This window comes from Ovis aries, chromosome 12 (assembly GCF_016772045.2).
Source record: "Ovis aries strain OAR_USU_Benz2616 breed Rambouillet chromosome 12, ARS-UI_Ramb_v3.0, whole genome shotgun sequence".
NCBI lineage: Eukaryota > Metazoa > Chordata > Mammalia > Artiodactyla > Bovidae > Ovis > Ovis aries.
The window spans coordinates 55,032,006-55,046,161 of record NC_056065.1 but is presented as its reverse complement, the minus strand read 5'-3'; the positions used below and the strand labels follow the sequence as shown (position 1 = coordinate 55,046,161).

At 36.7% G+C, this 14,156-nt stretch overlaps 1 protein-coding gene across 6 annotated transcripts in view; it reads right to left on the bottom strand.

Annotated features, from left to right (window-relative positions):
- Window positions 1-14,156, bottom strand: part of RABGAP1L (RAB GTPase activating protein 1 like) — a 726,671-nt gene that overhangs the window by 509,684 nt on the left and 202,831 nt on the right. For all 6 annotated transcript variants that reach the window (XM_042229119.1, XM_027975891.2, XM_060396625.1 and 3 more), the window contains one exon: window positions 8,608-8,701. In XM_042229119.1, the coding sequence (XP_042085053.1) occupies window positions 8,608-8,701 (94 nt within the window). The remainder of the gene's footprint in view (window positions 1-8,607; window positions 8,702-14,156) is intronic.

Sequence of the window (14,156 nt, the reverse complement as noted above, 5' to 3'; positions counted from 1 at the left end):
TTAACACATATTATTTTGAAACCTGCTTTTGACATGCATAGGGAAAAAATATGGAAGAATAAACAACAAAATATTTATGTAATAGAATTAAGAGAAAGTATTCCTTTTATTTTTCTATACTGTTAGAAATATTTATAAGGATCTTGAATCCTTTTATAATCATACACACAAAAAAGTCATTTCAAGTCTTTAAATTTCTCCAGTGGACTTCAATTAAAAAATAAATTAATTTGGGAAAACACCATAGCCAAATATGCTCCATAAAATACATCAAGTAGAGGCTTCCTTGGTGACTCAGTGGGAAAAAAAAAAAAAATCTGCCTATCAATGCAGGATACAGGCGTTAGATCCATAGTCTGGGAAGATCTCATATGCTACTGAGCAACTAAGCCCACGCGCCACAATTATTGAGCCTGTGCTCTAGAGACCGTGCTCCATAACAAAAGAGGCTACGACAATGAGAATCCTGCACACCATAACTAGAGAGCTGCTCCTGCTCACCCCAACTAGAGAAAGCTCTCACAGCAATGAGACTGAGCACTGACCCCACAAACAATGAAAGAATTCAAAAAAAGAGTTGATTTTTATAAAAATGTGTCAGGTAGAAAGATTATTAACTATTCCTGATGAGATTTACACCTGAGTAAACTATATGACACATGGGTTTCCTTCCAGCTGCCTATTCTTCACTCTCCAACTGCATTTAAAATTAGCAAAGAAATGGTGCACCAAAGAGAGCTGGGAATAGTTTCATAAAAGGATCGTTTTTGTAATTTTATTATTTGAATCTCATCACTGATGCAATGGACATGAACTTGGGCAAACTTCAAGAGATGGTGAGGGACAGGGAGGCCTGGCATGCTGCGGTCCATGGGGTTGCGAAGAGTCGGACACAACTGGGTGACTAAACAACAACAGCAACAACATACTTTTGAATAGGAAAAACACATGATTTGAGGGCTAGGTGAGTTTCTGAACTCAGTATAAAAAAAACTAACTAAAAACAACAGTGTGCCAAGGGCTAAGCTCATTTCTCATGAAATTAAATCCTGAATTATGAGTCCCATAATGAATAATAAAAGAGTAACTCAAAGTAATTAAATATACTACATGTACTACACGGTTATATGTGAACCGTGAACTTCCAGATGTTCAAGCTAGTTTTTGAAAAGGCAGAGGAACCAGAGATCAAATTGCCAACATGCGCTGGATCATCGAAAAAGCAAGACAGTTCCAGAAAAACATCTATTTCTGCTTTATTGACTATGCCAAAGCCTTTGACTGTGTGGATCACAATAAACTGTGGAAAATTCTGAAAGAGATGGGAATACCAGACCACCTGACCTGTCTCTTGAGAAACTTGTACGCAGGTCAGGAAGCAACAGTTAGAACTGGACATGGAATAACAGACTGGTTCCAAATAGGAAAAGGAGTACATCCAGGCTGTATATTGTCACCCTGCTTATTTAACTTATACTCAGAGTACATCATGAGAAACACTGGGCTGGAGGAAGCACAAGGTGGAATCAAGACTGCTGGGAGAAATATCAATAACCTCAGATATGCAGATGGCACCACCCTTATGGCAGAAAGTGAAGAACTAAAGAGCCCTTTGATGAAAGTGAAAGAGAGTAAAAAGCTGGCTTAAAGCTCAACATTCAGAAAACGAAGATCATGGCATCCAGTCCCATCACTTCATGGCAAATAGATGGGGAAACAATGGAAACAGTGTCAGACTTTATTTTGGGGGGCTCCAAGATCACTGCAGATGGTGACTGCAGCCATGAAATTTAAAGATGCTTACTCCTTGGAAGAAAAGTTATGACCAACCTAGACAGCATATTAAAAAGCAGAGACACTACTTTGCCAACAAAGGTCTTTCTAGTCAAGGCTATGGTTTTTCCAGTGGTCATGCATGGATGTGAGAGTTGGACTATAAAAAAGCCTGAGCACCGAAGAATTGATGCTGTTGAACTGTGGTGTTGGAGAAGACTCTTGAGAGTCCCTTGGACTGCAAGGAGATCCAACCAGTCCATTCTAAAGATCGGTCCTGGGTATTCATTGGAAGGACTGATGTTGAAGCTGAAACTCCAATACTTTGGCCACCTGATGTGAAGAGCTGACTCATTGGAAAACACTCTGATGCTGGGAGGGATCGGGGGCAGGAGGAGAAGGGGACAACAGAGGATGAGATGGTTGGATAGCATCATCGACTCAATGGACATGAGTTTGGGTAAACTCCAGGAGTTGATGATCGACAGGAAGGCCTGTGCTGTGGTTCATAGGGTTACAAAGAATCAGACACAACTGAGTGACCGAACTGAACTGAACATGTTATACAAAGCTCAATGTCAGCACTGTGTATCTACAACTATTAAAACTCCAATAAATATCTCCCACATAAAAGAAACCTTTTTATTCAACTCCACATAACACTCCAGATGTCATATTGTCTTCCCACCTTGCACATCAAATTTCCCTAACAGATGACTGTACATTATCTCGACTTCTTCCCTCACACTCATTCCTCAGCTCAGTTCACCATGGCTTCTCTCTTTTATGTAAGTAATACATGACCTCTCTCCATGCCACTAATTTCCAGAGACATTTTTCAGTCCTTCCACTGCTGACCATTTTGTTTCCTTGGCATCAGTGACAAAGCACTCTCTTTTCCCTCCTCACAAACCCAACTGCTGATTGCTTCTCCTCTATTAAAGTGTTTCAAGCTGCCAATCTCTCCCTCTCCCTCAATGATCTAATTCTCTCCACTCTCTCATCTCTAGGCATTATTACCCGTCCCCACAAATTCTGAGCTCTAGAAATCAATATATTCAAATTTGAACTCATACTCTTTCTCCCTAAACCTGATCATTTTCCAGGGTGCCCTACCTCAGTGATTGTCACCACAATTCAACCAAATTAGAAACCTAGATGTTACTGTTCACATTACTCTCTATCCCATAATTTATTACTAATTTATCAAGAAATCTAATGCATTTTATTTTCCCGACCTCTCCAAAATCCTTGCACTCCGACCTCCACTGCCACCACTTCTACTCATTCTGCAACCTCTGTAATGACCTCCTAACTTCCACTCATCCTATTACCATGCATTTCCAATACAGCAGGCAAAATGAAGAGGAAAACAGCTTGATTAAATATCATATTGGCTCAAATTACTCTGCATAATCAATTATATCAGATTCTGAATCTGAACTATCTCTTCTTACACAGGCATACACACACACATACACATGCAAACACACACCTTAAGGTTAACAGTCAACAGTCCCTAGTATACCTTTTACTGTAATATGATTCAACTCAACCAATATTCTAGCTTCTAGCTGGCCCTCGTCTATTTGGCCAGGCATAACAAAAAAGTCTTTTCTCCTCTCTTAAAAACCCAGGCACTATTTATCTTCATAGTGAAGTGAAAGTGGCTCACTTGTATTCAGCTCTTTGCAATGCCATGGACTGTAGCCTGCCAGGCTCCTCTGTCCATGGACTTATCCAGGCAAGAATACTGGAGTGGACAGCCACTCCTTTCTCCATCCAGGTCTCCCACATTGCAGATGGATTCTTTACCATCTCAGCCAACAGGGAAGCCCTAGAATACTGGAGTGGGTCATGTCGTGTCGTGTCCTGAAGCTCAGTTGTGTCTGACTCTTTGCCACCCCATGGACTGTAGCCTACCAGGCTCTTCCCTCCCTGGGATTCTCCAGGCAAGAGTACTAGAGTGGGTTGCCATTTCCTTCTCCAAGGAATCTTCCCAACCCAGGGATTGAATCCGGGTCTCCTGCATTCCAGGCAGATGCTTTAACCTCTGAGCCAACAGGGTAGCCTATCCCTCTTCCAGGGAATCGTCCCCACCCAGGAACTGAACCAGGGTATTCTGCATTGCAGGTTGGTTCTTCATCAGTTGAGCTAACTTACAGACTGACATTTAAAAAAGAACTGGGTAGTTCCATAATACATGATTAACAGCTTTAAATTACTGATTATTCTGGTAATGATACAGTAATTAATTAGAGTATATTCAGCACCCTGTATTTAAGAGATACTGATATCAATGGATACTAAGCCAAAAGCTATAGTATACATCTATGACCAGAGAAGATCCAAACAAAAGGACAATTTATAAAAATAGTCATTGTTTCAGTATTTCTAATAAAAATATAATTACATATAGTCATTGCTTTAATACAGCATTAACTATACCTATCAGGAGACTTAGAAGCAGACATCTAATTAGGACAAGTGTTGAACTCGGCACTAGAAGCAATATAGGTATCAAATGATTCAAAAAGTCACATATAAACCAGATGTGCTAAACAAATAGTAACTGGGAAGTTTGTAATGCATGAATGTAAGTTCCACAAGGGAACGAATATCTGCCTTCTTTACTTATATAATCCCAAGCAACTAGAACAGTGCCTGTTATATACAAGGAATTCAATAATTTTAGATAAAAGAATAGATTTATGAGACTAAATTAACATGAACAACTAATACAGCTAAGCTAAAGAATGCTTTTTTTTTAAAGGCAAACAGTCTTACTGATTTAACAGCATCATAAAGCAGTTGTATATTCATCTAGTTACCTTCGAAGAGGGATCTTTTCTTGAAACTGTTTGGGCATATAAGAACTTTCTCTATTTTTAAGGTTGTCTAAGAAAGAATTTCAAAGAGGAGCTATAATTTCTAACAAAGACAGCAGAGAAATCAAGAAGTGAGAAGAAAAGGCACTGAATGATACTCAGCGGTCACTTATGGAACTGGGGCAATTTGCCCCAATTGATAGAGAGGAAGCGGAAGTAGGCGGCTAGAAGCTATGAGAATGTGAGGGCAGCAGCTTGACCCACCTCAAATGGTCTTCTCAGAAAAAGGAATAGTTAGAACTGAAACTAAAAGATGGGAAACATCAAGTAAAGCTGGGGATTTGTCCTTCCCTCATTAATGGTAAGACCTATATGTCAACCGAGGTCTCACTTAAAGTTAACCAAGATGCATGAAGAAGTTTCAAGAAAAGAGATAGATTAAAGATCACTAGGAAAAGCAAGAGCACATATTTTGTTCTGATTTGTATATGCTTTCACCGGGTTTTTTCATTAGTGGAAAAAGTTGAATATTATATTGATGTGAAAAGGAAAGAAGCTATTTATGTTCATGCTTAGTGATTTGAATTCTTCATGTTTTCCGAGTTTAGATATTTTGGGGGGTCATTTTGCTGATGTTCAGCTAGGTTGAGAGATCATGGATTAAGAACATGTTTTCCTACCTTGATAATAAGGAAAGTCATGAAGGATACAACCAAAGTGCCTATTATATCTGTACCAATTTTCTGCAAGTCTAATAGTCCGAAGGTAGTTTTATTTATATATAGTAAACCAATACTCAATTTTTATCTCAAAGTTCCCTTAGTGTTTTGCTTAGAAAATCTTCCTGTCACAAAAGTTGACTTACATCTGACTGTTCAGGGTCAGCACAGTGTTCTCCTAGTCTTTAAGAATCTCAACAGCTTTTATACAATTCAAAACCAGAAACAGTTTTCCAGAAATAATTCTGCCCGAATTCTTTAAATTATTTAACATGCAAGACATCAGCATTACCATTCTGAATATATTCAACACATATAAAAAAAAATCTTGCTACCACTTTCAGTTTGGTGTTTTCAAGTCTTTCTATCACAAGTGTGTTAGTTGCCCAGTCTTGTCCAATTCTGTGACCCCATGGACTGCAGCCTGTGAGGCTTCCCTGTCCACGGAATACTCCAACAAAGAATACTGGAGCGGGTAGTCATTCCCTTCTCCAGGGGATCTCTTCCCAAATTTCTATCACAAACATTTCCTCAATTCCTCTCTTCCTGGCCCTCTTTCTCTCTTTCTCCCTCAATCTTTGTTTGCTCACTTTTCTATGTAGTATTTCAAAATACCTAAGGGCTTCCCTGATGGCTCCCATGGTAAAGTGTCTGCCCGCAATGCGGGAGACCCAGGTTCGATTCCTGGGTCGGGAAAGTCCCCTGGAGAAGGAAATGGCAATCCACTCCAGCACTCTTGCCTGGAAAATCCCATGGACAGAGGAGCCTGATAGGCTACAGTCCATGGGGTCGCAAAGAGTTGGACACGACTGAGCAACTTCACTTCACTTCAAAACACCTTAACTCTAATCTCATATGAAGGCCTCCATCACTGAATTTTCAGTCTGTTTTCCATTATCTTTTCCATAGTATCTTCATTTTTTCTGATAATTTAAAATTAGTATTACTCTTCCTTTATATCTTTCTAATAACACATTTCATTACCTGAGTTCTGATTTTATCCATAAAAGTTTCACTTTATTTTAATATAGTGATCTCATTGTTTTACAGTAAGTTCAAAATACTTTCAACTATATTTTATTTAAAAGCCCCTTGATAATACAGGCTGTCTCCTCATAAAAAATATTTTCCCCCAAAGCACCAAATGAAGCACAACAGGTGCTCTACCTAACTGAACCACAGAAATATCTTCTTGTAAGTCCCTAGCTAATATTCCTAAGACTCACTCAAATGCTTTAAACCCACGAAAACATTAATGTTAAAAAAGATATGCCAAGACCAATTTTAAAACTTTGTCAGTTCTTGTGTAATAGAAACAAACTTCTCTCAATTAGGCAAATGTCATCATTTTCACATAAACTGTCATGACACAACTACAATGCAGACAAGTAAAAATAAAAATACCTCAACTGTAAAAGATTCAGGAAGTTTTCTACAGGTCTAAAAACCAGTTATCCGAGTTCTTTAAAACAGTTCCCTAAGATTCTATAAACGAGGTGGTTGAGGTCCACTACAAAAATATAATGTAGAAAGATTATATTTCTGAAAAAGTGTACACTGAATGGTAGCTGAGGAATCCCATCAACTCTACTCTAGAATTCTTACTCCATTTGGAACTCCACTTTATACATAAGGCCCATGAGTTTGGTAAAGACCTCATCAACCCATGCAGTAACTAGCTACTCTATTAACAATTTCATGAGACTCCGGAATTACCTTCTAAATAATAAGAAGCATCATAAAAACAATTTCTTTTTTTAAAAGTTAATTTCCAAGAAAATTTTTTGTTAGTATTTACTTGTATTTATTTGTTTGGTTGTGCCTGGTCTTTGTTGCGGCACTGAGAATCTCTGGTTGTGGCATGCGAACTCTTAGTTGCAGCATGTGGGATGAAGTTCCCTCACCAGGGATTGAATCTGAGCCCCCGGATTACCAACTGGACTATCAGGCAAGTCCCCATAATAGCAACTTCACCTTTAAAGTATTTGTTGGGAATTGCCCTTATTATGTTTATTGTATTTTTTTTTCCTACTTCTGTGTTCATCCCAAAATTTCCACTGGGTGCTAACAGAAACATTTATTCATCATGTCACAATTCTGTTTTAATGTCTTTGGAGGGACTGATGTTGAAGCTGAAACTTCAATACTTTGGCCACCTGATGCAGAGAGCTGACTCATCTGAAAAGACCCTGATGCTGGGAAAAATTGAGGGCAGGAGGAGAAGGGGACGACAGAGGATGAGATGGCTGGATGGCATCACCGACTCAATGGACATGAGTTTTGGTAAACCCTGGGAATTGGTGATGGACAGGGTGGCCTGACGTGAGGCAGCTCATGGGGTGGCAAAGAGTAGGACACGACTGAGCGACTGAACTGACCTGAGAAGACTGGAAAGAGTATCCGTTTTCTGAGTCTGTTCTCTCTCTTACTAAACCTCCTACATGCATCCATAATAACGAATCCAGAAATCTATGTACTTTATAGAAATGGCAGTCTGTCCAACTGCTTAAAAAGTCCTGCCTTTGGAGCCAGACTGCCTAGATTCAAACCCTGCCTCTGTCATTGACTTACAGCATGATCACGCTCCTAACTGTAACTCCATCACTCAACAAGTCCCATCTCTTCCTGCCTATTCATCAGCTTCCCTTGCAATTGTGTCCTCTTCCTCTGGCATCATCAAATTTTCTCTCTCTGCAAGTCACGTCTAGCAACACACAATGTACATGCTCTATTGACCATCCTAATTTCTAGAATTTCTCAAACTACCTCTCAACCCACATTCACTTACTAATATGTCCTTATTTCTTATCACCCCTTTATAGCAGAACTTCTCTGAAGAGTTATCTATCCATACCTGATGATCACCTTTCCTCCTAGATATAGTCTGACCAGGCTTTCATTCCTCCCTCTCTATGGAGAGTGTCTTGTGTGAGTCACCAGTGACATTTAAACTGCTGGACCCAATGAAATTCTCAGGCTTTCTCCAACCTGACCTGTCAGCAGCTGAGCACTTCCTTCTTGATAGACTTATTCACTTGTGTTTACCTTGACTCTCCTCCCACCCTATTGGGTGTGCTTTCTGGGACTCCTTTGCTATATCTTTCCTCCTCATCTTTCCAACTGCCGAACACTGGAGCGATTGAGGGCTCAGCACCTAGATGACTATCTATATTTACTCCCTACATTATCTCAATATAAAGATACATAAACACACAGTTTTTTAATTAATACAACAGATTTACAATCATGTAAACATAAAATTTTCAGTAAGAAAAATAAATTTTTACCATCTTCCTAGCAATTCTCCCCAAGAATATAGGATCTTCTCAGGACAATCCTTAGACACATCACCTGTTCCGCTTGAGAGTTCATTATCACTCTCTGCAGAAGAAACACAAAAACAACAAACATATTATACAGTACATTCTATATTTATGTGTTATAAAACAAGAAGCATGACTGTTTCTAATAAAACAAATACTTCTGCTTATATTACACCACTGCAAAAATAACAGTATAAACTTCAATAATATATTTTATTTCAATGCCAAAATAAATATTTTCAAAGCACAAACTTTTTATTAAAATTCTTGTCCACAGTTTACAAGGTATGAAACTGAAAATACCTATAAACAAATATCTTTACCCAAAGAAAGTAAAATTTAAAAACTAATGGTAACATGGTTAGAAATTCCTATTTAGTGTTCTATTCATCAGCTTAGTATTCTCAAATATTGTGTGTGTATATTCAGTCACTCAGTTGTGTCCTACTCTTTGAGACCCTGTGGACTGAGGGCCACCAGGCTCCGCTGTCTGAGGGATTCTACAGACAAGCATACTGGAGTGGGTTGCCATTTCCTGCTCCAGGGTATCTTTCTCAACCCAGGGATCAAATCCATGTCTCCAGTGTCTCCTGCATTGCAAGCAGATTCTTGACCACTGCACCACCTGGGAAACCTTTATACTTTATTAAAATCATTTACACATTTTATATTATAGTTATTAACATTAATATTTGATGAGAAATAAATACTAAAGAATCAGACATATATATCAATATATAACACTGAGAAACATTTATATTATGATACAAATAGACAACCAGAAATCTAAAAAAAATTTTTTTAAGATATATTGAAAAGTACAAGATATTTTTGACTGTCCGTGGGATTCTACAGAGAAGCATACTAGAGTGGGTTGCCATTTCCTGCTCCAGGGGATCTTTCTCAACCCAGGGATCGAATCCATGTCTCCAGTGTCTCCTGGAGATGAAGCTTTCATCTTTTAAAATGGCAACTTCATAAAACATCGCAAAATGTAAAGTAATAGTTTTAGAAAGAATAAGACAGCTTGAGTTATAGTTTACAGTCAGTAGTGAAAATAAGTTAACTCTAAATTCTATAAATCTTTTGAATGGTAACAGACTTGGTGGAGAAAGGAAATGTAATGGGCACAATTCACCTACATTATAACAAATCTTTCGACACAGTGCTACTTAAGAAAAGACTGGAGAAGTACCGATTGAATGATAAAATAAGCTAGATAAAAATCTGTCTGGCTGATAGCAAGTACCAAGGTTTCACCAATGCTCTTACAGTAATAATAGGGATTGGCATTAAGTAAATCTCACAGGGATCTGTGCTAAAAACAATATTGCTTAGCATGCGACAAATCCAGTGATCCAAGCAGAAACTCATTCATACCAGTGGATATATTCAACACCAAAAATTAATGTGATAAATAAAAGATTTATTTGGTGAGGTTTAAAAGATGTGCTTATATGCACCTGAAAAGATTTTATCACATATCCAGCAAAATATAAACAAACTATATACACACACACACAAACAAATGCTTCATCATCTTTAGGACAACATCAGATAAACAAGAATGATGATGGACATTTTATTCTAGAAGCAAGTATTATTCTGGACATTGGGAATGAAGGTTAAGAGGCTATACGCTAACATCACTGCTCTAGGAAATACCTCACATAGAAGTGAGAGGTTCTGTTTCTTTTAAAGCTAAAGCAAATGAAGTATTACTAAGTATTGGAGGAATAAAGTAAACAGAAACAACTGAAGCCTTGATATTAAAATAGCCTAAAATGAAAAACTATGCCTTATAGTCCTTATAATTTTTTAACTAAAATGAGGCACTTCTGAGAGTAATATGAAAATGAATAAAGGAAATCTCATTTAAAATGAAGTCAGGAAGCCCTGAAGGGGCAATTCTCACACATGTATCATTTGTGGCAGCTTACAGGCACTAACAGGAAGGAAGATTTCCTCCTGACCCAGCAAGGACAAGCTGCTAGCCACCTGCAGTCAGTAAAGAACCCCTGTAGCCCTCCCCAGTTTCCTCCTTTTCTCTATAAAAGCAAGCCCCTCTCCTCCATTCTCCAGATATGCCTATCATTTAATGTTGTTTGCTTGTTCCAAATTGCAATTCTCTCCTATTACAAAATAAACTTATTCTGCTGGTTAAATACCTGGCTGGTTTTGCTTGTTTAACATCAGCAGTGAAAAGGGACACTATTAAAAATTACACTAGAAAACAGGTTAAACTTACACTATCTCAGGCAAACAGACTTCTGGTTATCCTTCTTATTAATTAGTACCAAACATAAGTATTTATAAGTTGATATTCAATTAAGCAGGGTCCAAGATGATCCCACATTATACTCTAAGTTGCCACACAGTAAATAATAATACACCAAAGTACCAAATTATTTGATGAAGTTGTACATGCTAAGTTGGGAGATCAAAATCTAAGAACACAATAAAACAAACAAGGAAACAAACACCAATGGACATCACTAATCTCGAATATGAAAAAACTCAAAAGGTACTACTGATATTGAGAATCTTTTGGACTCATTATTCTTGCTGTGAAAGGAATCCCTAAGCATGAAATAAAACCAAGATGCTTTAAGAGAGAATAAGAAATATAACTACCTATAAACTTAAAACTTCTATGAAATAAGGTACAGTATATATATATATTTTTTTTTAATTTTTATTTATTTATTTGGCTGCTCTGGGTCTTAGTTGTAGCATGTGGGATCTAGCTCCCTGACCAGGGATCGAACCTGGGCCCCCTGCACTGGGAGCTCAGAGTCTTAGCCACTGGACCACCAGGGAATTCCCCAGTATATATTTTTTAAAAACTATATTTACAGTACATATTTAGCAAAAAAATTCTAACATATGACAGGATTATTTTGTGGAACATATCAAAATAAAGAGCAGTCCAACAGAAAATTGGGCCAAGGACATGAACATAGTACAGGGCAAAATACATAAAATACAACTAGCTAAAAAAGAAAGCCCTATCTCATTAATAATTTTTCAATGCAAATTAAAATAATGAAACATATTCATTAATTAGACTGACAGACAGTATAAAGAGTAATACTATCTGGTGATAAAACAGGAGACAGGAAGGTTGATACTTAAATAAGCAATCTTTAATTTCTTAAGATTCTAAGATGAACATACCATTTGGTCTAGTAACTTCACTTATTGAAATGTATGATCCAGAAACAGATATGCAAAAAATATATGTAAAAGGATTTTAATTGTATCATTGTTTGTGAAAATAAGAAACTGAAAGCTATCAGGAATCTATCAATAAGAGTTTTATTAACTAAATTATGGTCTATCCAGTTTAAAAGAATGATCTAGCAGTTTAAAAGAATTGGTGAATCTTTATAGGCTAACATGAAAATCATCCAAAATATATTGTGATGAAAAGAAATAAAAGAGTAATTTTAAGTATGGTTTTATTTTAGTAAATATTATTCCTTATATGATTACAAAGATCTTTAAAAATACCTGTAAGAATAGACACCAAACTATTAACAGCAATTACGTTTCAATAACTAACAGTATCTTATCACACAGGATTACCTTGTTGCTGCTTTATTTTGAGAATACGTTCATACATATAAAGCAACTGGGAAGGAAAACCCTTGAGCAAGAAAGATGAGAAATCAGGCAAATTCTCTGTAAAGACAAGAAATTGCTCAGGTTTCAGAGTACTGACTGAAAAGGAGGACAATTCCTATTTTGACTGCATGGGAGGCTTTTAAGAAATATGACAATGTGAAGAGAGTTAGTTGAGGGAAATTTGTAGGTAATAGTTTCATCTTCCTCTATAAAGCGTAACTTTAGGAGAATTCTCTGATAAACTCTGCTTAATTTGCACAGCAGGATTTGGTAGAGACCCTTCTTAATATGCATAATTTCACTTACTTATCATAAAGATTTTCCTCATCGATTTCAATTTCCCTGCAGTTACTGGTGTCCTTTAGAAAGCAGGACCATGAAGAGCATTTCAGATGTCACTGGATTTATACTGTAGGACTACTACTTTCTTTAATCTACACATCAGTGAAATGGAAATCATATCAATCAGGTAGTGTTGTAAAAATTAAATGAAAATATATTTGAAGTACTACACAGGGTGCCTGGCACATAATAGCACTCAAGTGTTAGCTATCATTTTTATTCTTATTGTTATTGAGCCCTTAGTTGCCTAACTTCAAAGCACTTAAAAGTAACTTAAAAAGGATTCCAGGTTTGTTCGGTCTTATCCACGGATTTCTACTATGCAGAGAGCAGAAACCAATTGTACAATGCCAAAAGAAGTTATAATCGATGTAAATTTTTAGATCAAACAAAATAAATATGTATGATGCTGCAATCAAAATAATTTAGTTTCTTAACTTTGGCACCACTCCCTGCTTTGAAAAAGAACTGTGTTTCTATTACTGATGTTTTTCATCCTAATCATAAAAGGAAATTTTCAAAAAAAAAAAAAAAGGAAATTTTCAGAGCTAGTATCAATAAACATCATAAAAGGAAAAAAAGTATAAACACAGATATACAAAATACTTTTTTTCAAATAAAGTTAAAAATAAATAACAAAATTAGGGACAAATAAGCACAAAAATCTCATTTTCTTTTCTTTTCTACTAAAGAATTACTCATAAAATACAAAGCTGAAAAGTAAGCACAGATAAAATGTGACTACTGACGGTTTTCAGATATTTTCCCCTTAATTTTAGTCTTTCTTAATAAGTAATAAATATTTGTTGAAAGAAATACAGGCAATCACAGGTTGCTAAAAACTTTCTTCTAAACACACTGGGGAGAAAAAAACAAAAACTTTACTAACTGTGCAAAATGGGTAGAAACGGGTCTATAAAATGACACCTGCCAACCTGGAATAGTAAAAAAGTGACTCATTTTGATTGCCTGCTGCCTGCTAAGTCACTTTGGTCATGTCCAACTGTTTGAGACCCTATGGACTGTAGTCCATCAGGCAAGTCCATCTCCAGGCAAGAATATTGGAGTGGGTCACCATTTCCTACTCCAAGGGATATTCCCAACCCAAGAATCAAACCCACGTCTCTTCTGTCTTCTGCACTGGCATGTGGATTCTTTACCACTAGTGCCACACTGATTAATTAGTTGTAAAGAATGTCATTTTGATGGCCAAACTCTATAGCCACATTTTAATGACTTTAAATACAATATAATCTCTCACTTTTCACATCACAGAGTCAGAATATACTTTTTACATAGAAACTTATATGCAACTGTAAATCATTAATGTAGAACAAAATATATTCCTTAGTTTCTGAAATGTTCTAACATTTCCCACTGTCCAAAGTAAGTTGATTTACAATAGAGAAAAGATTCAAGGTAGAGACCACAAATTGCTTGCTTCTTTCCAACTTAATTATCATGACTGTCATTCTGAATCTAATTACAAGTTTAAAATTAATAATCCCTGTAGTTCTTAAGCGTAAGTGATTAATAAAAATGTA